General features: G+C 33.4%; 5 protein-coding genes across 8 annotated transcripts; 4 read left to right on the top strand and 1 right to left on the bottom strand.

Moving 5' to 3' along the window:
* Positions 1-14614: 14614 nt before the first annotated feature.
* On the top strand, positions 14615-15985 carry RFeSP (Rieske iron-sulfur protein). The gene is made up of 3 exons (XM_070648253.1): positions 14615-14900; positions 15050-15190; positions 15332-15985. Exons 1-3 carry the CDS (start codon positions 14705-14707, stop codon positions 15796-15798), a joined length of 804 nt encoding a protein of 267 aa, XP_070504354.1. The 5' UTR covers positions 14615-14704; the 3' UTR covers positions 15799-15985.
* Positions 15966-18157, bottom strand: La (La autoantigen-like). 2 transcript variants are annotated; one of them, XM_070648252.1, is made up of 4 exons: positions 18022-18157; positions 16880-17847; positions 16472-16742; positions 15966-16139 (listed from the first exon to the last, which is right to left on the bottom strand). In XM_070648252.1, the coding sequence occupies exons 2-3, from the start codon at positions 17837-17839 to the stop codon at positions 16491-16493; spliced, it is 1212 nt and encodes a 403-aa protein (XP_070504353.1). In that variant the 5' UTR covers positions 17840-17847; positions 18022-18157; the 3' UTR covers positions 15966-16139; positions 16472-16490. The 2 variants fall into 2 exon arrangements, with proteins under 2 accessions (XP_070504353.1, XP_070504352.1); XM_070648251.1 differs by having other exon boundaries at positions 15966-16742.
* Positions 18158-18351: 194 nt separating this feature from the next.
* On the top strand, positions 18352-19906 carry LOC139096526 (short-chain specific acyl-CoA dehydrogenase, mitochondrial-like). Its single transcript, XM_070648265.1, has 2 exons — positions 18352-18871; positions 18946-19906. Exons 1-2 carry the CDS (start codon positions 18418-18420, stop codon positions 19710-19712), a joined length of 1221 nt encoding a protein of 406 aa, XP_070504366.1. The 5' UTR covers positions 18352-18417; the 3' UTR covers positions 19713-19906.
* Positions 19907-20400: 494 nt separating this feature from the next.
* ais (DExD-box helicase 52) lies at positions 20401-22153 on the top strand. Its single transcript, XM_070648264.1, has 2 exons — positions 20401-20918; positions 20979-22153. The coding sequence occupies exons 1-2, from the start codon at positions 20510-20512 to the stop codon at positions 22136-22138; spliced, it is 1569 nt and encodes a 522-aa protein (XP_070504365.1). The 5' UTR covers positions 20401-20509; the 3' UTR covers positions 22139-22153.
* A 151-nt stretch (positions 22154-22304) lies between these two features.
* Positions 22305-23944, top strand: LOC139096523 (nuclear autoantigenic sperm protein homolog). 3 transcript variants are annotated; one of them, XM_070648260.1, is made up of 3 exons: positions 22305-22352; positions 22418-22918; positions 22987-23944. In XM_070648260.1, the coding sequence occupies exons 2-3, from the start codon at positions 22489-22491 to the stop codon at positions 23829-23831; spliced, it is 1275 nt and encodes a 424-aa protein (XP_070504361.1). In that variant the 5' UTR covers positions 22305-22352; positions 22418-22488; the 3' UTR covers positions 23832-23944. The 3 variants fall into 3 exon arrangements, with proteins under 3 accessions (XP_070504361.1, XP_070504359.1, XP_070504360.1); XM_070648258.1 differs by having other exon boundaries at positions 22972-23944; XM_070648259.1 differs by having other exon boundaries at positions 22329-22352; positions 22421-22918; positions 22972-23944.
* The last annotated feature ends 702 nt before the right edge of the window (positions 23945-24646 follow it).

Below are 24646 nucleotides of genomic sequence, written 5' to 3'. Positions count from 1 at the left end.
GAGACAGCAAGCGATTTTGGGAATCAAAGCATTTCCTCACCCTCCTTTTTGGACAAAATTCTCTTCAATTTATTACGAGTTTTCAAGACAAAAATCCCAAAACCTCCTTAAATTTCTGCGTTTTATACAAAAAATCTCAAACTATACCCAAGGTAAAGTACAGTAGTGTACATTGGAATGTCTGATCCTTGACTTTACCTCCTTTCACACCCCCTCTTATAAAATGTGTGGCTATAGCTGGATGCCAGCTAAGAAGAGCAGGATTTCGGATACGTTTAGTTTCATAAAGCACCATAAAAATTCTTGAACCCTTGAAAATTTTAAGAACCTTGTTCAAATGGAAAGTTGACCACAACTAGATGCTCCAGTGTCGGATAAAAAATTAGAAATTTTATTCTATATTCCGTAATTTTACGTGAAAATTTCCTTTAAATTTTTAATTTTCTAGGCTTCGCTCAGATGCCCAGGCCTGCAATTTTTTGCATCTATGCATCTATGCGCATCTAATTTTGGCAAACCCCAATAATTTTCCATTAATTTTCCTCCAAAACTACAGGCCTACAGACAAAAATACAGGTCTGCAGCCTTAAACGAACCATAAGGTAAACTGAACTGAAATCTGAAGACTTGCACATCAAAAATACATGAGGTTCTTGGCCAAATCGAACTTATTTTCATGTTTTCAACTGTAAATTGACTGTCATTCTTAGTAGGTGTTATTTAATTGCGGATAAAAAAGTGAATTCAATTTAATTTCAAATGACGCACTTACTTTCATAACAATTTTGTTATTAAGCATATAATTTATTGTTTACAAATTTGTAGGATTGAATTTCAAATTTATTCACATTTCTTGACATTATTTGTCATAAAAGCCAACAAATCTGTGACCAATAAGTTCTTTTGTCATAAATCCTCAAGATTGCTCATAAGCTTCACACTATTATTCATTCAAAATTTATTAACATCTCATCTATGACAAAATATCATCTTAATATTCACAGTGGGAATCTAAAGAAGATGAATAACAAAAAAAGTCACAGAGATCAATAGAAATATTCAGCACAAGCCTCATATCAACCCCAACAGAAGAAAAGGAACTTGCAAAAACTTCCAAGAACTATAATAATATACATACATCTACAGTTCCTTAAACAAATAATAAAAGGAAAATGAAGCAGAAAAAGTAAGAAGTATAAAAAACTATATAATATGAAAATTGAGAGCAAAAGCATAAATTTCATCCGTAGATATGGCAAAATATACAGAGAGAATTCAACAAACCATACACAAGCCGTTACGCATTTCCATGCCATCAGGCATCAAACGAAATTTTCAACATTAGACGAAATATTTTTTTTTTTTCCGGGCTCAAGAAATATGAAGCATAAAGAAGCAAAGTTTTTGCTCGATGTTCTAGTTTACATAGAGGCAAAGGCAGTTCGTTTGCCGAATAAAACTCTTCTTCTATCAACTTTTATTTATCTAAGTTTTTCACTTCGTACATCTACTGCTACTGCTGATGCTTCTTTTATGTGTGCTCTGAAAAGTGGTGGTAAATGAGGAGCTTTTTTGCTTCTTCTTTTTCTAGCATTATGCTGTATTTTGAAAAATGAAAAGTGAAAGTGAAATGTGTTAGGGATAGAAACTTTTTGGTAGAATTGCTAGAATTTTGGTATTTTTCAAATCATTGAGAGCCAGACCCTAACAGGCAATGAATATTCATTTGAGAGCTTAATCACTTTAAATAAACTAGATGAACATGGGGTGAGTGTTGCTCTTAGTTGCTTTACTCTGCAGTTCCTTCGAGCACGCTCTTTGGCTACTAGGGAGAGCTAAATTAGAGCTTTTCGCGACCAATGACTGTTTAACGAGTAAACGTGAGCACCAGATCAGCACACTTAGTAGCCCTACAGTTTAAAGTGGACTCAGAACCATTTCTTTAATGACAATGCTGCCTGTAGCAGAGCTCGAAATCAAGTCGACTTCGAGCTCTGGCCTGTAGCCTACGAAGGATGGGTATGTGCCGCGTTTCCACTGCATATGATTCGATGAAAATGAAAATTTCTGCTGCCGAGTGTAAAACCCATGGTCACAGAACCCATGGTCCAGTTTGGAACAGTTGTTGCCATGATTAGGTACCCAAGTGTTTAATCCTACTAAACCATTTCGTCACCGAGCTAAATTCCCTGGTCCTGTCACATAACCTGCACTACTTAAGAGAAATCGGGACATTTTCAGGCTCTGTCGAGTCTCAGCAACAAGGTATTAAAGTACAGCAGTTTCCCGGCAAAAATACAGCAGATGGCCGCCCTAGCTCTACTAAAAGAGTTGTTTCTTATTCCAGTCTTGTTCTTCCTTTCTTCCTTGATATGCAATTGCAAATATTCCTTGACGCTTAAGATCACTGTCGCGTAGAAAATTTCTGCAGTCGACTCCATCATTGGAAAACTTCTATAAGGTGAAGTTTCCACTTTAAAGCTAATGATAGGGCACTAATTAGCTCATGTCCTTATTCTAAAGCCCCTTTAATGCAGCTTCCAAACATCTCACTTTCACTCAACAAAAAACTCAATGTAAAGCAATAAACAACATTTACATCACAAACAATTGCTATCAACTAGTAAGTTCCCATCACTAGGAATTAAAAATTGGGGTTTTTGTGTTAGTGTGGGCTTCACTTCATCATACTCCAATTTTGAGTGAAATACTTCCACCCCAACAAAAAAAAAACTTTCACTGAGCAGCTTTTCTTTCCTCATTTACCATCATCATCATCGTCGTCGATTCTCGTGCAGTATCTTTAACAAAAATATTTCCCTCATGGACCTCCACTGGAGTGGTAAGAGTATTGAGGAGCTTCTTCCCTCATCCGTTCATTTTTTTGTAAAAAATTGTATAAAGAAAAACAAAAACTGCTTGCTATTGCTACTAATGCTGATTCAAATAGAATAAGAAAAATCTACAGATATTTGGAATGAGTTTCAACTCCCAACAGAGCAAAACAACAGAATTTTAGCTCTCATTCTCATTGCCTTTTTTCAGTGGTTGCGTTTTTGCTGAAGCATAAGATGAAAATAAGGAAAAGAAAATACGAAAAAAAATAGCATCGATGGTATGGTTGTAAGCTTTCCAAAAAATACATTCTATATTCCAACTCCCATTCTCACCAGTCGGGGAGAGTAGGATGAGATGCTCATCTTATATACAATTGGCAAAATGGCACACGCACCACAAAAACGTGGTGGCACCCCCTCATACCCACAATGAACGCAGCATACTCGAAATTCTCCTAAACGTTCAACAACAACAGCAGAAAATGCTTTTTTTTTTGCCTCGCTTTTTGTACTGTATATTATTATGTATAGAAAGTCTATACGCACATTTTTCGATATATATTTTCATTGTTCTTCCATCTCTTTTTAGTCAACTGCAACTGTCGTGAGAAGCAAGGGAGAAAGTTCCTTTTCCTTCCGTATGTACATGCTTATATCAATGTGTGTGTATTGAGATTATGAAAGTGCGTGAAATGTGAATTCGAATGGCACAGAGAGAAAGGAATGGTATGAGTGAGGTTAGAAACATTCAGCACCTCATCCCACTTTGTCGTATTTCGCATCAGCTTCATTCACTTTTCCCTCATTCGAGCCGAACAATTTTGTGTGCGTTCCTTATCAACAAAAAATTATTGCACGACTACAACTGAATACGTTCGTGTTACGCACATTGAGGACGACAGAAAAACTAGTGGATGAATAGATTTGGGAAAAATAATTTTTACTTTAGTTGTGTTTTTTATCAATTTTATGTCTGTGTATGTATGTGGTGCGTTTTTTTTTTCGTGACCTAAATAATAACGCCTAGCTACGACAACACTTTCACATATACATGTATAAAGGAACAAACATTATACGATGCTGCTACTGCTGCTGTTGTTATGTTATTGTACATCCACCATACACGTTTTAAATGAGAGTAGAGAAAGTACGGCACCAGTAAAAAATTATAAAAGGAACTTGGAAGATAAAATAAAGGATGCACATACATGAACAGCATATATATATATATAGATATGTACATAGACATGTATTGAATTCCTTACATATACGCATTTGTACGCGCATTTTCCAATAAATATAATTTCTTTTTTTTATATACCGAACATATATCGCATGCTGGAGATGTGGAGATGATGGTGGTGCAGTAAATGGTGCTTCAACAATTTTATATGGGAAAAAATAAAGTTTGGAGCTTCGTATCATCATTTGTCGTCATCGTGTATGCGATAGAGTGAGAAAGGAAGAAATAACGACAAATTGTAAAATTTATTCTTCGGATTCTGGTGCTGCTTTATCTGAAAAACTTGAAAAAGATATAGCAAAAATTAATGTCATTGTGCGTGAGCATAAAAACTATATATATCTACACGTACAAGCACATCTACAAATGCACGATGATTAACAGATTAAAATTGATAATATGATGAGGAATTAAGGATGGATTAAAAAATTATTGTATGACACATTCTCTTACAAGTATTTTTATCACATAGATGAGTTTTTGCCATAATTAATCAAATTAAGATTCTGAATTGAGGATGTATAATTTGATGTTTTGTTGCTTTAATGAAGACTTTTTTGGGGATTTTTATCATTTTTTTGATTGCTTTGAATAATTTTGTTGGAACTAAAAGGAATTTCGATTTATTAATCAAGCATAATTGTTGATTTTGTTTCCAGAAAAGCACAAGTCGGTCAATCAATTTAAAATGCCCGGCATCAGGCCGGCGTGACTCTGACTTGGTGCTTCATTTGAATCGAGTCTGCTAACGAATCTACAATTCTAAGAAGTAACGTTATTTAGGAAAATGCATTACAAACCCAAAAAATTTTTATGACCCTAAACATCCTTCAATAGCTACGCTTCTGGGTCTAGCTCGACTCGATTCAAAAACCCAGCCTCCTCTAAGATCACATTTGACCATTATTTGTTATCTGTCATCTGAAGACACCAAAGAATCAGGATTGAAAAAGCTAAAAGCAGGTGAAGCTCTTAAATGGAAAGAAGTTAAGAAATGGTTGACACATGGATGGATAGGTATCAGTAAGGGCAACATTTCTTCCACAGACAACAAAATACCAAAATCCTTCTGTGATGCGCTAGAGCGTTACAATTCTAACTAATTCTAGCCAACTTATCTGATGTGAGCACCTTTAAGATTCATTAGCGTAGGCAAAGAAACGTCAACCAGGGTCAAGGCCACGGTCTTATGTATAAACACAAAAATGTATATATGAAATGGTATCAAATTTCATAAATTAAATATAAAATTATTACTGTGGATACCATGAAAATCAAAACTTTTGCTACGCGACTAATCATTAATGTGAGTGGTTGCACAAATCAAGTAGTGTCCAAAAACAAAAGATGAGGAATACATAAGATTCACAGTAGCAAACATTTGGAATGATAAGCGTGGGGACATGATGCTTCCCTCGAACAGACAAGGACTTACTGGAACCATGCTATGACTTGGAGTCTAGGTTATTTCAAAAGGCCTTCCATCTGTAGGCACACTATTACTGGCCATATCACAAAGCTTGTACAAATTTGCAAAGTTACAAAATGTAAGCAAATACCTAAAGTTCATCTGAATAAATTACATAATTCAAAATTCTTTGTAATATTATTTCATATATCAACATGAGAATCAACAGTTAAGTATTCTGATAAAATCAATCGATTGTATTAAGGCAGTGTTGTCCAAACTGTGTACCGCGGCACATTTTTAGGAAATGTCATGAATCGTATGTCACATGTGGTTTTGACCGAGACTTATTATTAAATTGTCCCATCTTGCAAAAAAGGTTGGACATCACTGTATTAAGGCATAAGAAATAAATTAATAGTACGCAAATTTCTGTTATTTTTCCGTAAAATTATCAAGGTTCAAGCATAGATTTGCATACATAACAAATCCTATTAATTGAATACAAATTATTTTCTGCTTAATATTTTGAGTTTGAAGGTCACTGCTGTTGGTGGGAGAAGATATATCAAGAAATGATACTAAGCACACATAGTAAATAATACCAATTAGAAAGGACTGTCCAAAAAATAATTTTCATGATAAGGAATATTTTCCCAATTCACCTCCAACCCTTATTCCTCATCTATATCTTACCCATTAACATTTTCACATTTTACGTGATTTTTTGAAAAATAATTTTTTATGCGCACCAAATGTTCAGTTTCCTATCAAAAATCTATAGTTAAGCCTATTTTTGCCTCATCCCACCCCATCACTTACCATCATCATCAACATCAACCATTGCTACCAACTACAGTTGAGTTTGAAACTCAAAAATTACCTCTATATAGAGCTTTATTTTTTTGTGTTACAACCAAAAAACGAGGCACAAAAATTAATGCCATGAGAAAGAGAAAAAAATATTTAGAAAATTCTTGCTATTCGTTGATGAAGCTGTATTAGTTTTTTAGAAAAAAAAAGAATTTTTAGGCGCACCAAAAAATAATGTACGGAAAATTTTCCGAAAATTTTTCTTCTTACATCACTTTTTAATATGTGCATTAGTGTGCGTTTTTCGGAAAAATACTAAAAAGAGAAGTGGTAAATAGAATATAAAATATTTTTAATTACTTTCCCTTGTAATTTTTGCCATCTATTCTGCAGGGTATTGAATTTCATCCGCTTGTAGTGAAAATAGAAAAGGCACGAAAATTAAGCCAACGTTCGCATTTATTGAATTCAACATTTAAATTTTCAAATAATGGAAATTAGCATCATTTTCTTAGAAAGAAGTAACAAAATTGTCGCCCCTACATTAAAATTGTTCAGCCTCAATTTATCATGCACCGTCAATTTTGTTCCCATTACTTTTAATTGCTACACAATCTGTTCATCAAACTGCTCATCTCTCCCCTAACACTGACAAAAAATTTAACTTTTACTTTTTCTTAACTGCACATCTTCTTGAATGTCATTAAAAATTTTCCGGTACTGTCATCGTTTTGAAAAACCCCGGGGAAACTTTATATACCCTGGAAGTGATGACATTTGCATAGCATTTTGTTAGCTGACCTGGAATTTACGTGCTAATTGCATTTTGTAATTTCGAATTTTTCAAAAGCTATTAGCTCAGCTACTCATGATGTTATATATTCAGAACAGCAGTGGTGGGCAACCTGTGTGCCGTCAATATTTTTTTATAAATGCTTGAACCGTATGCAGTTTGCGGTTTCAATCGAAGCTTACCATCAAGATGTACCGCGATAAATAAAAGGTTGCCCATCACTGCCCTACAGAATATGAAGATTCGAGTAAACAACTTCTCCAACATGCATCCAATGTGCTCAACGAGATGAAGCATTCAATGGCTAATAAAACAGTCTAGCATCATCAACGAAAAGAGTTATTGAAAAACTTTTTTTCATCGTTTTACCATTTTATCCACTTTACAACGTTTCAAAACATTTTGAACTGCATAATCATGATATATAAATGATTTGTGGAAAATCTTGGGAAAATTCAACTTCAGACAATTTGCATCTTCCAACAAAACCGACGAAATCCTTAGAAAGGTTTTAGAAAAGTCGGTATTCATTTGTTGCGATGATAACATCCCGGAAAGACACTTGGAAAGAGGCTGTTGATAAAGAATGTGTATCATTTGGTAAGTGGTAAAGAGCAGTGTAGTAGCCATAACTTCAGATGCGAGCTAAGAGAGACCATGGGTCACAGGCTGAGAAACCCGGTTATTCCGCCATATCCATATAAATGTCGCTAAATATTGCGGTATTTCATACAACTACCACCAAATACTGCAGATTCCGCCAAAATTCTCACCTGGCATGGATCACAGTTGATCTGTCTGGCCAGCGAAGTAAGTAAATGAGTATCCCAAAAAGCACAGAAATGGCAGAAAATCCGTCTCAGGAATCTGGTTGTAGATTCGATCATATCTTGCCTAAAATCAGAATCAAGTCGGTCTAGTGCCGGATGTTCGACTATTCCTACTCCTTACGTTCTTCCAAGTAATTGGAACGGTCCTTACAAAACTGTTTTCTTGTTAAATTGCATTCATATTCAGTTAAATCCCGTGCATTTACAACTTCCGGAATGTCACACTGAAATGTTTGTCTAATTCCATTCAACCAATTAATACTCAGTTGATATTTAGTTTTAATCTATTATATCCATCAACCCGAACAGCACAGCATGTTCACTCGAACACCGGTATGTCGTCGTATAAACGGCGAGATTCAAGGTTGCCTGATGGTATCGTAATAAATGATTTCAAACCATATATACTGACAAAAAATCCGGTTCACCCAAATGTACTGCTCGGGTAGGGTTCTATTCATATCCTGCCAAAAAATTAGAATTCATCAAAAATCTTTAATCTACAATAAATTATATTGCAGATAAGATATTGCACTCAAATTCCATTCTTATTTCATCAGTAACAAGATAGGCAATTCAAAAAGACAAAAGAAGAAATTCTCTTAATGAACTACACAAGTACATGTACATAAGAATCTAGAAATTGAAAGCATCAGAGAATAAATTCACAAAAAACTCAATTTTCATGTACACATCCTTCTCCTATCTATCCATCTATTCAATTCAATTCCATTCTCCCCGCATTCAGCCATACATTCATGTCATATGGTAGAGGAATAAAGAGAAGAGAACTCGAAGTGATGTTGCTTCGTTTAGATATGCTTTAGCAATGTACTCGAGAAAGAAGGAAAAAAAAATCCTCATTCTGTGCTATACAGCTATTATAGCTTTCTAATTCAAATTGAATGACATCCGGCAAAGTGATTGCGAGATGGGTTGAGGAGATGAACGAATATATACCGTACGTTACGTATGGAGACGGAGAACATTTTTTTTTGTGTGTAGAATATGAAATTAATGAAGAATTTATGAAGTGAATAAAGCGCATTCATTGCTGCGATTTTTGGTGATTTTTGGAGAATCTGGAACTTAAATCTAAGTAAACATAAAATTACATCTACTTTGATGTCTATAGACCAGTGGTGGGCAACCTTTTATTTTTAGTGACACACCTTCATGGTAAGCCTCGATCGAAATCGAAAACGACGACTGATTCATGACATACCAGTGTACCGCGGCACACAGGTTACCCACCACTGTATTAGATATAATTACCAGCTTTCTAATGCATTATTGCTCCCTAAAGTTGCCCCCAAGTTTAAATGTGTTGTGATTATTGTTCAAAATGCATGCGGTAGTCAGCTATAGAGCCATCTTCAGATGCCAACTGAGGGAGGCCGTGGATCACACTTGAACTGTACGGCCAGCGAAGTAAGTAAGTAAGTATTATTTAAAACAGATAGAACCGGCGATATAACCAGCTCCAGACGTCATCTATGGTAGGTTATCGATCACAATTGATCTGTATGGCAACATAGCATCAGTAAACATCCCAAAATGCACAGCATGATCACTAGGGCACCGCAACATCATCCTAACAATTAGTATTAACAGAAAGATGCGAAGTTAAGACCCTGAATGCACCGAGCTTCCTGATTTCGACCCAGTTATATGCCGACAAATGCGGTTCATCACATTGCACTGCTCAGACCTTTCTATAAAATACTTGAAACCTCATAACATTAAAATTCTTGCTACAACTAAACCATCAATAATCATACAATCCGTATACAATCCGCCCCAACCATCCAAAAAAGAAAAATCCCCAGTCGAATAATCCAAAATGAATCGATAATTGCACATTTTCCATAACAAAATACACCAAAGAGATTGTTCTGTATAGGATATTGTTGATGATGCCTTTGAGTTCAAATTTAGCAGGCCATCACAAGAGGATATGCGTATACAAGATTTCATGTGATGTATGTAAGGCATGTGTACATAAAAAAAAACAGCATATAGGCAATAGCATACATAAAAGAAAATGCGAAAAATGACATTGAATGAGGTATGGTATGGTTTATGGTGGTTCCAGAGTCGTAGGATGTGTTTGAGTACCGAGAATCATCTCTTATGTAATAATTCAACATTAAGGATGAAAGTTTTTTGATAGTAAATACACGAAGAAGTAAGTTTCATGCATAAGCGTCATATTATAAACACAAATACAGTCACAGGACAGTGCGAGAGAAAAACGAACAACTTTCCGAAGATGTAGAATGAACTTTTTTTTTTCTCAAAAAAAGTAGAGGAACCACCTCGTTCCACCTCGTTTGCAACCCCCATCCTCACACACAAACAGAGAAACCCATTCCATGCACATTCTACATTCACTTTCACTCTCTCTCACGAGTATTCTCCCTTTTTCAAGTTTCTTTGCTGTTGACTGACTGGAGAGTGAGTTCAAGGCGAAGGGAAATACTTTTTTTTTCGAAAAAAAGGAAGAAACTTTCCATTTTATACAAGACGTTTTGAAGGAAAAAGGAGGTTGAAAAACTTTCGCTTTTCAATCCTCATACCGCTGTATATCGTGCCAGCATGTCTTCTTTTCTATTCATTCGTGAGCTTCCTTGAACAATTTCGCTCTCTTGCTTTTGTTTTTCTTCTTTATTTTGAAATTTTCAAATGAAGAACGGATTTTTTGATGGATTCTTACCTACTTTTTTATGTCATTTCATTTACTTCCTTTATCCTTTTTCTACTCTATAATTGAGATTAGTTTGATTGATTCTTTTTAGAATCTTTGAATTGATTTGGAATTGAGTCAAAATTGACGATTTTTCTCCGAGTTGTTTGTTCATTGACATGAAAAATTTATAGAGAATTGGAATAATGTGGTTTTTCAATAATTAGCTTAGATTTTAGATGATTGTTGAATAGTTTTTCATTTTGACCATGTGCTTTTTATGAAATTTGATATAACTTTTAAAATTTCATCGGTTTTGACTGGTTTTGATTGCATTGATGCATTTATTGAATCTTGCCATAATTTTAATATGCCTTTTGCACGTTTTATAGTTTAACAATGCATTAAAAGGAAATAATTTAGAAAAAACTTTTTGAAGTGAGACTATTTTTCAAAAATTCAAAATCCCAAGGGAACAACTGTTAAAACTAGTTGATAATGCCCAGTTGATGACTTGTTCTAGAGTTCTTTTGTCCACTCGTGATTAGATTAGAATATGAAATATTTTTAGAGAATAGAAGCAAAAATAAGTTAAATAATCAAATTGTGAATTTGATCCAATTTCATAAATTCAAAATTACCTTCCCGAATACCATTAGAAATTGATCCAATATCCAGCACCAGACCGGTATGACGATTTGTGGTATTCGGGCTTGACTTGTATTGTAATATTATATTTACCAAGAAAACTATAAATTTGTGGAACATTTCTAATATTTCTTCAAAATGACCAGTCTGCAACACGTGCTTCCGAATATTCTCTTGTACCGGCTGTCAAAATTTTCGAAGGTACCAACTTTAGATGAGATTCTAGCGCGACACAAGACTATATTTGTCATCCCGAATATTACAACGTGTTCGTTAGGAAACGGCTATATCATTATATACAGAGAAAGTGTCGAGATGTCGATGTGACGGCTGTTAGGCCGCATTGTGCAACTCTTGAATATTTAACTTTGAAGTCTATTTTTAATCCGTATGGACCCTACCTCTGCTTTGTGTAACTCATAATCTTGAACCATATTATCAGCAATAGAGTAAAAAGTCCTCAACAATGCTTTAGATCACACAAATATTTTGGTCCCTAATGACATTTGACTCTCAAATCCATCAATTAGTAAAAATGAATAACTGACTTTTCTACGTGTTATTTCAACTGCCGTCCTAAAAAATCAGTCACACTCATTAATTATATTTCTACTTTGTTTTTCATTCACATTGCCCTTAAGTGAAATTATTTAGCATTTAACGCACTGATTTGATATGAAGATATAAGAATAAAAGTGGAAAGGACATTTGGGTGAATAAATGAGTGAGTGAGAAAGAGAGAAACTGAAAAAACGAATACAAATGACTTTTTACGTGCGTTTCTATTCACATTACATGTGCGTTAATACACAAAAAGGAAAAGCAAGGCATTTTTATGGGACATACAACATTTTTGTGTAGAAAATTTCTGCATTTTTGCGCATCTGGAATCGATATTTGAGGCAGTCGGAAAAACTACTACAATGGCATTTTTCCTTTTTTTGCGCCATAGAATGAATGTGAAAGTAAACCTCCTGGCTCCTGCTATGTTTTGAATGTAGAAACATTTTAGCTGGGGATTTCATTTGTTCATCCTAGAAGAAAAAGGAAAAATGTGCAGGGGAGAAAAATAAAAATTTTCACAATTTTCTTATCGTCAAATGTTAAAAATTAAAATTGAGAAAGCGTAAAATGTAATCAAAATGACAATAGATTGAAAATTAGGGATGAAATTTCAATCAAATATTAGATGCGTTTTTGGTCTGATTTTGTAATGTCACATTAGTCGATAATTTAAATTAAATTCCTTTTTAAAGAACATGAAAATTTGAATTTTAATTTTGTCAACTTTTTTTGTTTGCATCATATTTTGTTTTAGCATCAATAGATGCAAAATCCAGTAAGATCCATTTTTAGAACCAAAAAACAACGCCCAATAAGGCCAAATCACATATATGAACTAAAAACAAGATCCAGTAGGATCTTTGTCACCTTCCTCCCAAAAAAATGATTCAGTAGAGTTTTAGTTACTTCCTTGACTTTAAAAACAAGATCCAGTTAGGTTCAAGTCAAATCCTCGGCCTTAAATCAAGATCCAGTAACATCCAAATCACTTCAAGGCCAAATAACAATACCCAGTAAGGTCCAAGTCACATCACCGGCTTAAAAACAAGGTCCAGCCGGGTTCAAACACAATAAATTTATAAATTTTTTAATTGAACGATCTTTTATAATTTAAACCTTTCACCGGTTCCGACAAATTCAAATTTTTTTTAGGAAACATTGCAAAAACATTGAACAACATTAAAAAACATTGTAAAACACTGAAAAAAATCTGTTGTTTTTGTTTACCAATATGAAAAATTGTTAATAATAGTATTTATGCGTTGATTGGAAACTTTTAAACATCCGTGGCGGTAATAACTCGATGGAACTGGGCTAATGCAAAAAACCGGAACTCTCAACGATGTCTAGTTAAAAAGTTTTTAATGTCATTTGATGTTTTTCTTCAATTCTTTAAATCTTGCTTCTTTTGAATGAATGATGCAAAATGCAGATTTGTTTTGCATCATTCATCAAAAGATGCAAGACTTCAAAATCATTACGTTATATGATTTCAAAACATTTTGCATAATTTGCCACGTTTCCATCTCATAAATCAAACATTTGATTACATTTGCATGCAATTAGAGTTGTCAATAGTTAACCATAGCAGCATAAATAAATATTCCCTAATAATTATCCCTCACATCCCTAACTCATTCCATAACATCACTAAAAATTACGTGTTTGTCCCACATTTTCATTCATCCTCATTGAATAAAAGGAGAGAGAGACAGAAAATTATCTACCCTTGTGCATTGCACAGCATATACTTTACATCTTCAGTATTCAATCAAATTATAAATGCTAAAAGAAGCACAAAACTAGGTGAAATTTACAGATGGGGATGAAAAACTGCTTTTTTTTGTTTTTCTTACAAAATTCACCCTTAGTTTTGACTGTGCATACATATCTACATTATGACTTACTGTTACAATACAATCTGACGTCATAAAGCTTCGTCTCCTTTAAAAAACACAAGAAATCTGTGTGCAATAGAAAAGAAAAGAGGCATTATGGAAATTTTTCATTTATCTGAATATCAAGGGAGGATTTTCATCTTTTTTCCGCTTTTTATGTAATAAACTTTCTTAATAGAATATTGTGCATTCTTTTACATTATCCATTCTATTTATTTATGCTGTATAAGTTGTCTTAATGCTCTTCAACTTCATTTTAAATTCTCGAGGAGGGAAATATGGAGATTAGTTTGAGAAAAAGTTTTCTAAATTAATGAACATTTTAATGAGGTCTGCTTTTTTATGGCCAAATCAATTTGATTTTGAGCGATTAACAAAAGTTTATAATCGATGTCCCATTGACCGTTATATGAAATATTTGAATTGCCAAAGTTTGCTAACGGCATTTTAAAATTTGAATTTGTCATGTCTGTGCGAAAATTCAATGATTTATGATGAAATTTTGATTTTCTCAAAAATAACAACATAACAGCTGTTAATACTTAATATTTCCGATAACTTATTGCTTATTTTAATTTATAGACTCCTCAATTATCAACACCTGATGCACAAATCGTAGAAATCACAGAAAATATTCAACTCAGACAATTCATCATCGACAAAAGATTAATCAAATAAACGAAAGGGGAAAAACAACTTGTAGGAAACATTCAAAACTTTTTTTAACGAAACTTTTCAAAATCTCAAAATACACTTTCTAGCAAAGCCAAATTCTTCATCAATTTATCACAAACTTCCTTTAAGTCAAGATCTCCAAAACTGCAAGTCAAGCTGCAAATCAAGTTCAAAATTCATCATTTCTAAAAAACTGTTTTTCTCAAATTTTTCACTTTTACTCGAGTTGATCTCCCCTGTCAAATTCATAATTTTTTCCGACTTAGAATAATTTTAATTAACTATAGTGGTGAGCTCAGCTTGTGCATCATGATTAATATCGCATCAAAGGCTGGAAATTATCTTAGAGCAACAAACCAAGTTGTTGCTAATGGCCTTAAACCACTAGCTGTTGCTGCACTGTCCGAAAAGAAAATTTCTGGTGACCAAAAGGATCATTTGACAGTATATTCACTCAGCAATCAGCTTCCAGGATGTAATATCAACGTTAAAACAGGAGTTGCTAGTAAGTACAGTGATTTATAAATGAATTAGTGAGATCCAGTTAAGATTTCAATGATTTAATGTAGACATTTAAGAAAATTATATAACCAATCAGAAATTGATTACAACAACGTCAATACTGTGAAAATTCATTATATCCTTTATTTGTAGCATCAACTCAAGTGCGATTCGCTCACACTGATGTCTCAGTCCCAGACTTTAGTGATTACAGACGTGATTCGACAAAGCGTGCTGCTGGAAAGGCTAAATCAGCTGAAGAACGAAAGGCCTTCTCCTATGCCCTTGTTGGAGGTAAGCTTGACCAGCTAGTTAATCCAGAAAAATGATAAAAATCAACAATCATTGATCCAGTAACAATTTGGATTAATGATTGTCAGGTGGCTCCTCTGGATTATTTATAAACAATATTCTAACGGTCAATTTGATTTTTAGCTACCACTGTTACTGCAGCTTACTCTGCAAAGGTCTTAGTCACAGAGTTCATTTCATCAATGAGCGCAACAGCTGATGTCCTCGCTTTAGCCAAGATCGAAATTAAGCTTAGTGATATCCCAGAAGGCAAAAATGTCACATTCAAATGGCGCGGTAAGCCATTGTTCATTCGTCATCGTACAGAAGAGGAAATTTCAACCGAAACATCAGTCAATTTGTCTGAGCTCCGAGATCCACAACACGACAGCGAACGTGCAACAAATCCCAAATGGCTTGTCATCATCGGTGTTTGTACTCATTTAGGATGCGTACCAATTGCTAATGCTGGTGAATATGGCGGTTATTATTGTCCATGTCACGGTTCTCACTACGACTCATCGGGACGTATTAGAAAAGGTCCAGCACCATTGAATTTGGAAGTTCCACCATACTCATTCCCAGATGAGGGACTTTTAGTTGTTGGTTAAATAAATTAAATAAAAAAAATTAAACTTTTTGTTCAAAATAACAATATCCAAGAATAAAATCAGAGGCATCGTGTATGATTAGCAAGCAAATTTCTCACGATGAGGAACATAAATTAATTAACTGTAAACGAAAAATAAACAAGATAAAACTATAAACAAATCGGCAATTATCCTTTAAGAACAATAATTTTTAATTTTTATTTCAAAATATCCTCTTTTTATCATAATTCATTATTTTATGTGACAGTCGATTAGTGAAGTTACTTCCTTGCTTGGCGTGGAAGTTGTAGAACAATAAATGATTAATTATGACTGCATATTTCGTCATAATCTCCATACAACTAATTAGAAGTAAATTTTTTGGTAAGTTTGTTACACAGGGGGGGCCAATATATGAAATTTTTTTGCTAAATTTTATTGAAATTAACGTTTTGTAATTAAAAAATCCAAATTTTGTTTGAAATTTGGCAAAAAAAAAGTTTTTAAAGCTTGAAACCCCTGTTGGAATGAAATACTGTAATTAAAAATTTAGTCAATCTTCAAAAAATCGAATTTTTTTGCCAAATTTCACTCAAAATCACGAAATTTGGATTTTTAATTAAAAATTATTAATTTCTTAGCAAAAAATTAGATTTTAAAAAAATTTCATATATTGGCCCCCCGTATGACAGACTTCAGCCAATTTAATAACTTTATTCTGATGCTACAACAGTAACAGCTTCATTATCCTCTCGGGCATGTTTAGGAGCAACTTCTTCGTCATTGTCTCTATCATCGTTCTTACGTTTACGGTCATTAAATTTATTGAATCGTCCGCGTCCCTTGTTCTTTTGATTAATTCGTTGTCGTGCCTTCTTCATGTCTTCGAGAGCTGTTGCCAGGAACTTTTCTTCCTCTTCACCTTCCAATAAGCTCAAACTGAGTTCAAGATCGTTCAATTTCATCTGAGAATGGAAGGAATATTGATTAAAAATTTAAATCTAGACTTAATCTCAAATTTTAATCTAATCCCAACTTTAATCCAAGGATTAATTTAATCCCAACTTTAATAAGACCCAAAAGATGTCAAGCATCAACTCACCTTAGCACCTTCAAGCTTCTCAATAAACTCCTTTCCATCATTTTCCTTTGAGAATCTCAATTCGCCCTTCTTGTCACCACGTTCAAAATGAATAAATGCAATAGTCAATGCTGGATTAATTTCAAGAACTCGTTTACGGATGTCTTCTCGTGAAATACTTCCTTCAATTCCAGTGAAATGTACGACGGCATTTTTAGGTAAAACAATGTCATCGTTCTTTTCAGCTTGTTGTTCTGCTTTCTTTGCCTTTTTCTTTTCATCCTTTTTGGACTTTTCCTTCTTTTTGACTTCAAAATATTCTTCCTGCATGTATCGAAGGAGTTCCTTTTCGCCATATTTCAAGCCTTCCTTTTTAACAAATTCTTCAGCTTGTTCACGCTTCTCGAAAAGAATAAAGACAGATCCTTTAAACTTGTATACTTTTGTTTTTGAGTCGTAATATTTTCGCATAACGACATTCTCAACTTTTTGGAAATTGCTGTTGAAATACCCGACAAGTGTGTCCATTTTTGAGTCCAATGGGAATCCTTTAGCATATGCTGTACGACGTGATAATTCTTTGCGACGAGTTTCATTAAATTCAGGTAATGGATTATCAGGATGCCGACGAAGCTTTTCCTTATCCTCACTAATTTGTACTAAGCCGCTTGTTGACTTTTCGAGAGCTTCAGCAATAAGTTTTGCATCTTCTGTTATTGCCTTTAATCGATTGAATGTGAGTAAAACACTAATTGGTACCCAGCCATCTTTATCATCGTTAATTTTACCACGTAGGAACTTATCACGATTTAAGTTGCATTCACCAAAATAATATTCAATCTGTCGAATAATATCACCTTCCAATTTTGTAGCATTTTTGGGTGTTTCTTGTGATGATCCATTTTCTGTATTTACTTCCTTAACCTCAACCTCTTTGTCTTCAACTGTGACTTCAGGTGCAACATTTTCTGTATCTGCCATTGTTGTATCTGGAAAAATTTTCAATCTTTTGTTTAATGCTTTTTAAAAACACGTTTTTGTGCCGGGAAATTAATAATTTAGTAAATTTGCTTAGAAATCAAAAAGAATTCGACTATTCTTCACGTTATTCTGATGATTAATGAGCTAATTTATAGTTTGAAATAGTTTTTTCAATTAATTACCTGTATTTTTACTGTAAAATCTAAATTTTATTATATTTCATGAAATTAGTAACTTTTCTCTTAAAAAGATGTAGCTTCTTCCCTTGCTTCAAACATTGATTTTCGAATTTTTAAAAACCAGTATGTCGCTATGATTTTTTGGATGTTTTCGTGTTATTTTTTATGAAATTAACTATGAAATTTGTTAAATCACCACTGTTAACTTAGAAAAGTAGAAATTCATGGAAAAATTCAGTATAATTCTCTCCTTTTGCTCGTTTCTAATAACGACAAAATAAAATTCAAATCAATTGACTTTCGAAATTCGAACAATTTTTTCGAATGTTTTCATTTGATTAATTTGACTTTACAGTAATCTTATACCTCAGTTTATCTTGATTTAATTAAATTTTCTAAATGTCGATCAACAAGTTAAAGAATCAGAGTTTTTTATTAAGTACAAACAAGTTATTTACACGATATTTCACAACAAATCTTCCAAATGATATCAAAGTAATCCAAGATTTAGTTAGAAAATTCACAATTGAAGAACTGAAACCAGAAATTGTGGCGAAAAATGACCGAGAATCAACATTTCCAGCTGAACAAATCTCAAAGCTTGGAGATATGGGATTCATGGGAGTCGGTGCAGCGGCTGAATTTGGTGGATCTAATATGAATACATTGAGTTTATCCGTAATTGTGGAAGAATTATCTCGGGGATGTGCAAGTGTCGGTGCTATAGTCTCAATTCACAACTGCCTTTATGCTAATCTACTAACTCGAATTGCCAGTCATGAACAGAAAGAGAAATGGTTGAGGGAATACACGACTGGAAAAAAGATTGGTGCTTTTGCACTAAGTGAAATGGGTAAGCAGCATTAAGCACACCCAAAATCTTATCACATACATGTTAATTTCTAATCTAATGTCTATTTACAATAGAGGCGGGTAGTGATGTATCTGCAATTTCAACGACAGCACGTAAAGATGGAGATTATTATGTGCTAAATGGAAGTAAAGCATGGGTAACTTCAGGCACTGAAGCTGGTGCATCAATAGTCTTCGCAACAATCGACAAATGTCAAAAGCATAAAGGAATTGGAGCTTTTCTAGTCAATATGAATCAAGAAGGTGTTCAGCGTGGCAGAAATGAGAGAAAAATAGGAATTAAAGCCACATCGACCATATCAATGAATTTGACTGATGTTCGTGTTCATTCCAGCGATGTTTTATGTCTTCCAGGAAAGGGATTTAAAGTAGCGATGGAACAATTAGATGTAGCAAGAATTGGAATTGCTAGTCAGGCACTTGGTATCGCTCAGGCATCATTGGATGCAGCAGTACAGTATGCATCACAGCGGATTGCTTTTGACAGTCCAATTTTGAAAATGTCATCTGTAAAAAGAAGACTGGCAGAAATGGCACTAGAAATTGAGTCATCAAGATTATTAGTACGTCAAGCAGCACAAAAGAAAGATCAAAATTTACGGTCCACAAAGTACACTTCAATGGCTAAGTGGAAGGCCAGCTCAGCAGCGACATTTTGTGCACACAATTGTATACAAATTATGGGTGGTATGGGAGTCGTTGAGGATCTACCAGCTGAAAGATATTACCGCGATGCAAGAATCACTGAAATTTATGGCGGTGTCACGGACGTACAAATTATGATCATAGCTGAACAATTGGCTAAAGAATACGGACTATAATAGAAATGCAGACATCATGCATTATTCATATTTTAATCTCTGACTTTTTAATATATTTTATTTTTTATAATGGTATTATAACTAAAAAGGTTCTGGCAGTGCTGGTGATATTGACATACACAAAAGTAAATATTTTTTATCTCAGACTCATTATAACAAGGTACAACATAATAAATTAACTATATCTCATCTAATCATGTTTATCAGTTTTGAGTAAATTTACAGGAACTAGCAGCAAATGTCATGTCTGGTATGACTAAAAAGAACTTGATAGTTTGACTTTTATAAAATGCAAATTTATGCAATATTAAAGAAGATTCTCCACGCGTGAGTTTTTATAAGCAAAATCTCGATCATATTCGGTATTGGCTAAATAATAAATCATACTTGAAGACTGCTATATCCAGTCATATCCATAAATTAAACTTTTTTTCATAAATCTGGTGAATTTTCAATCAATCTGGTTAATTTGAATTATTTTCAGCTGTTATACTTATACACAATCAAAAACTGAATTTTAAGTATCCACCACTACTCATGACAGTTCCTACAACTCACACTTGCCAGCAATCATTGAGAATTAAAGTACATCTAAAAGTCCGTTAAATTATTTTTCAAACACAATTTCGAAAGGGGGACTTCAATTTTCGAAAATAGACAGTCAGACAAAATATTACAAATTACTCAATTTCTAAAAGTGCTAATGCCATGTGTTTTTGTTTTGAATACTGATACAAGCAATTTTTCCGGAAAAATTAAATAATCTATATAATAGCACATAAAAATAAGAAGTACATATGATGGATATATTTAAAAGCCTTACACTCGGAGTTAAATTTACTAAAAACAAAATCAAACGTCAATTGCCGGTTGAAATTGTTAAGGAAGAGGAAAATGATGTGGAAATCCAGGAAATTAATCCAAAAGTTAAAAGGAAGAAGTTATCTACGGAATTCATGAAACAGAAGGAAAATGAGAGAGTCAATAAGATTAGAAAGGAAAATCGCATCAATGTCAAAGGTGACACTGAGAAGGAAACTCCAATTGAGTCATTTGATGAATTATTCACAAGATTTACGATAGATGAGACATTAAAACGCAACTTGTTAAGCTTGAATTACAAGAAACCATCAGTTGTACAAATGCAAGTTGTTCCATTGATGCTGAAAAATAAGCAGGTCAAAGTATGTGCGCAAACTGGAAGTGGTAAGTAACTACATATTTATTAAGGAACTAAGCTCTGACTTATTTATATTTAATATCCAGGCAAAACCCTTGCATTCATTCTTCCATTAATTCAAAATCTAATTGAGATGAGGAACAAAAATCCAAAATCAGATGATATCCTAGCAGTAATTCTATTGCCAACAAGGGAACTTGCTCAACAGATTTTATCAGTAGCAACACGATTATGTCATGAAACGAATGTCAGAACTAACATCATAACAAGTACTAACGAGTCACATATGAGCAATTTCCATAAGAAGAAGACAAACATTTTGATATCGACGCCACTAAAAATGGTCCATTTCATTAAGAACTCAAAGATGTCACTTAAAAGTGTGGAATGGATTGTAATTGATGAAGTCGATAAGTTCTTTGAGGAAAGCAATCAAACGTTTCAGCAGGATCTTGACGTAATTCTCACAGAATGCAGCAATCCAAAACGGAAGTTTGCATTATTTAGTGCAACAACAACAAAGACAATGACTGCATGGGTACATGAGAAATTGTCAAGTGGATTTGTGACTGTAAATATATCCCCAAACATGCCAGTGTCATCAGTTGAACAAGAATTAAGATATGTTGGAACTGAATCATCAAAATTAATGGAATTGCGTGAAATTATTAGACAAGGCATTCAACCACCAATTTTAATATTTGTTCAGTCAAAGGATCGTGCAAAGCAGTTGTTTTCAGAATTGATGTATGATGGACTGAACATTGACATCATTCACTCTGATCGAACTGGAAAGGAACGTAACGAAATCTACAAAAAGTTCCGAGAAGGAAAAATTTGGATTTTAATTTGCACAGAATTGATGTCGCGAGGCATTGACTTTCAAAATGTCTCATTAGTTGTGAATTTTGATCTTCCTACATCCTTAATATCATATGTACACAAAATCGGCAGAGCAGGAAGAGCCAACAAGAAAGGTAAAGCTATTACATTCTACACAAATGATGACAATAAGATTGGACTGCTTAGGGATGTTGCAAAATTAATCAAGTCATCAGGATCAAAGGTTGAGCCTTTCTTGTTACAATTAAAGAAAAGTTCGAAGAAGGAACGAGATGCTTTGCTGAAAAAAGCACCAAAAAGGAAGAACATCAGCACACAAATAGTTTCGAAGAGTAAGAAATCTAAATTTGGCAAAAAGAAGAAGAAAGTGCCGAAAGTTGTTGATGCTGACGATGAAGACTAATAAATGAATTTTATTTGAAGTAAATATGTAGTTTGATTAATAATCTTTTACAGCATTTACAGCAATAAGTCAAAAAAATTTATCAGTTTTATAACGGCTTTTGTAATTTCAAATTTGAAATTTTATCTGATTCATAATTTCACACCCTTCGTAACGATTTTTTCAAAAACCACATTTTTAAATTGATTTGATCAAGTTAAGACGTATAACCTAAGTAAGTCTTAAATTTTATTAATTAAACTATCTCTTAAGAAATATTTTGACTCATTATACTTTCAGAAGAACCTCTTTGTCAATAAACGACTGTTATCTAATATTAATTTTACTAAATTGAAAATTTGATAAAAAGCATGGCTGAAATAACAAAAAAAGAATATCCTGAAAAACTGAGGGCTGAAAAAATCTTAAAAGCCAAGGAAGTGTATGGACGTGGATGTCGAAATTATTACGTAAAGGATTATGGTGCAGCTGCTGACGATTTTAGCGATGCCACCAAAATGTATGAAAGAATTTACGGAACTAATGGCGACGAAATTGGCGAGGTTTATTTAATGTATGCAAAAGCATTGATTGCTCTTGAACAAAATGAAAATAAGTTATTGGAAATCCGAGAAGAGTTAACCGACAGTGATCATGAAGTTTCTGACAGTGAGAAGAAAGGTCCAGAAGAAAAGTTGAAAGACTTGGAAGAACTTGTAGAAAAATTGAGTGAACCAAGAGATACTAAAGTCGATTCGAAGGACGATGAAGCTGAATTGAAAAATTCAGAAAAAGAAAATGGTAAGTTTAACATTTAATTAATTAAATATGATTATTAATTAATTTTTCAAAAGTTAATAATGATACAGATGAAGAAGAAGATGCTGATGAAGAAGAAGAATCAGAAGGAGGTGAAGGACCAGATCCAGAAGATGAAAATGAAACATCAGATTCAGAAGATCCATATGAATGTTTTGCAAAAGAATATCCAATAGAAGAAATTGGTAATTTGCAAATTGCATGGGATGCCTTACAAAATGCAACATTTATTTTCGAACAACGAAACGAGCAAGGCTTGTCACTGTTAGTTGATGTCTACGATCAAATGGCTGCAATTTCAATTGAAAATGAAAATTTTTCAGTTGCTTTAGAAGATTATGCTCGTGCATTAGCTGCATTTGATCGAATTGTAGAGTCGGAAAGAAATTATCGAATTGCAGCTGAAATTCATTACAAAATTGGCTTGTGTCAAACATTTGAGAAAAGCTTTGATGAATCTGTCAAGTCATACCAAAGAGCTCACGATTTATTGTCAGAAGTAGTTGAAAAGGAAAAGTTAAAGGAACAAACTGATGAAGTCGTTGCCAACATTAAGGACATGGAAGAAACATTGCAAGAGATTTTGAATAAAATTAATGAAACTGATGACATTAAGGCTGAGGAAATTGAAAAGGTCAAAAAAGAATTGGTAAAATTCTATAGCAAGATGAATGCACCTGCTGATAATAACGAAGATCAACCATTTAATGCAGCAAACGACATTTCACATTTAGTAAAGCGCAAAAAGCCTGATGTCAGTGATTCCAACATTGAATGCTCACCTGCAAAGAAGCAAGTTGTTGAAAATGAAGACGAAATTCAGGCAGTTTCAGCTGATGATGAAAAGAAGATGATTGCACGAGAAGAATCTCTTCAGCCTGCCATTGAAGATTAGTTTAAGTAAGCATTAATTATTAATTTCATTTATTCCTTAAAGTTGTGATATTATATTAAAGTTGGTTTAGGTTATAATGCTGTAAAAATAATATAATTAAAGTAAAGTAAAGCCTAAGAGACAAAAGAAGCTTAGTTTTTAAATAATTTGTCAAATAGCTTCAAATATTGATATTAAACATTTCAATTCAAAACAAAATTAACGGTCAAAAATTTTTCAAATGATTTGAATTTTTCAAAACCGTTAGTTTTATTTGATGTCAAATAATTCTCACCAAAATAATTATGCAATACAACTAAAAGTTCGTTACACAAATCAAAATAAATCAATTTTCACTGCTGGCCACAAATAATTTCATATCAATTCCGACAAACAACATTTCATAAACAAGTCGTAAGATCATTTGAGTAAATTCGCGGTAGTGTCTAATGAAAGTGTATAAATGTGAATAGCGAATGAAGAAAAAAAGAGAGAAAATTTATATTTTTTTTGTATGTAATATAACAAAACTGGTTTCTGCATGCGATCGCAGTTGATTATTTTTATTTTGTTTTACAAGCACTTGAACTTAGTTTCAAATTTGCCGTCGAATAGAGAATGCAGTTATATTTACGCACTCGTGATCGCGATCAAGGATGTCGAATCATATTTGTTGAATTAAAATTAGATTTTTTGTGATTTGGTTTGGTGACATTTAGAATGAACTTGATTAACATTGTGATAGAATTGAGGTTTTTTTAGTTTTTTGTGTGTAGAATCGTATGTGAAAGAGAAACAAGATCTGTGAGATTTAAGACAGACAGACGCCTAATTAT

This window comes from Chironomus tepperi, unplaced genomic scaffold, assembly GCF_022539635.2.
Source record: "Chironomus tepperi strain 1889 unplaced genomic scaffold, CSIRO-AGI_Ctep_v1 contig_394, whole genome shotgun sequence".
In the NCBI taxonomy this organism is placed as follows: Eukaryota; Metazoa; Arthropoda; class Insecta; order Diptera; family Chironomidae; genus Chironomus; species Chironomus tepperi.
The sequence above is the reverse complement of the archived record's forward strand: the minus strand, read 5'-3'. Positions and strand labels throughout refer to the sequence as shown.

Excerpts from the sequence above, each read along its gene's own strand:
- RFeSP (XM_070648253.1), top strand. The coding sequence starts at position 14,705 with ATGATTAATATCGCATCAAAGGCTGGAAATTATCTTAGAGCAACAAAC. Across the intron at positions 14,901-15,049 it reads CGTTAAAACAGGAGTTGCTA|CATCAACTCAAGTGCGATTC; the intron begins GTAAGTACAGTG and ends CTTTATTTGTAG. Across the intron at positions 15,191-15,331 it reads CTCCTATGCCCTTGTTGGAG|CTACCACTGTTACTGCAGCT; the intron begins GTAAGCTTGACC and ends TTTGATTTTTAG.
- La (XM_070648251.1), bottom strand. The coding sequence starts at position 17,839 with ATGGCAGATACAGAAAATGTTGCACCTGAAGTCACAGTTGAAGACAAA. Across the intron at positions 16,743-16,879 it reads AGAAGCTTGAAGGTGCTAAG|ATGAAATTGAACGATCTTGA; the intron begins GTGAGTTGATGC and ends TTCCATTCTCAG.
- LOC139096526 (XM_070648265.1), top strand. The coding sequence starts at position 18,418 with ATGTCGATCAACAAGTTAAAGAATCAGAGTTTTTTATTAAGTACAAAC. Across the intron at positions 18,872-18,945 it reads TTTTGCACTAAGTGAAATGG|AGGCGGGTAGTGATGTATCT; the intron begins GTAAGCAGCATT and ends TATTTACAATAG.
- ais (XM_070648264.1), top strand. The coding sequence starts at position 20,510 with ATGATGGATATATTTAAAAGCCTTACACTCGGAGTTAAATTTACTAAA. Across the intron at positions 20,919-20,978 it reads ATGTGCGCAAACTGGAAGTG|GCAAAACCCTTGCATTCATT; the intron begins GTAAGTAACTAC and ends TTTAATATCCAG.
- LOC139096523 (XM_070648258.1), top strand. The coding sequence starts at position 22,489 with ATGGCTGAAATAACAAAAAAAGAATATCCTGAAAAACTGAGGGCTGAA. Across the intron at positions 22,919-22,971 it reads AAATTCAGAAAAAGAAAATG|TTAATAATGATACAGATGAA; the intron begins GTAAGTTTAACA and ends ATTTTTCAAAAG.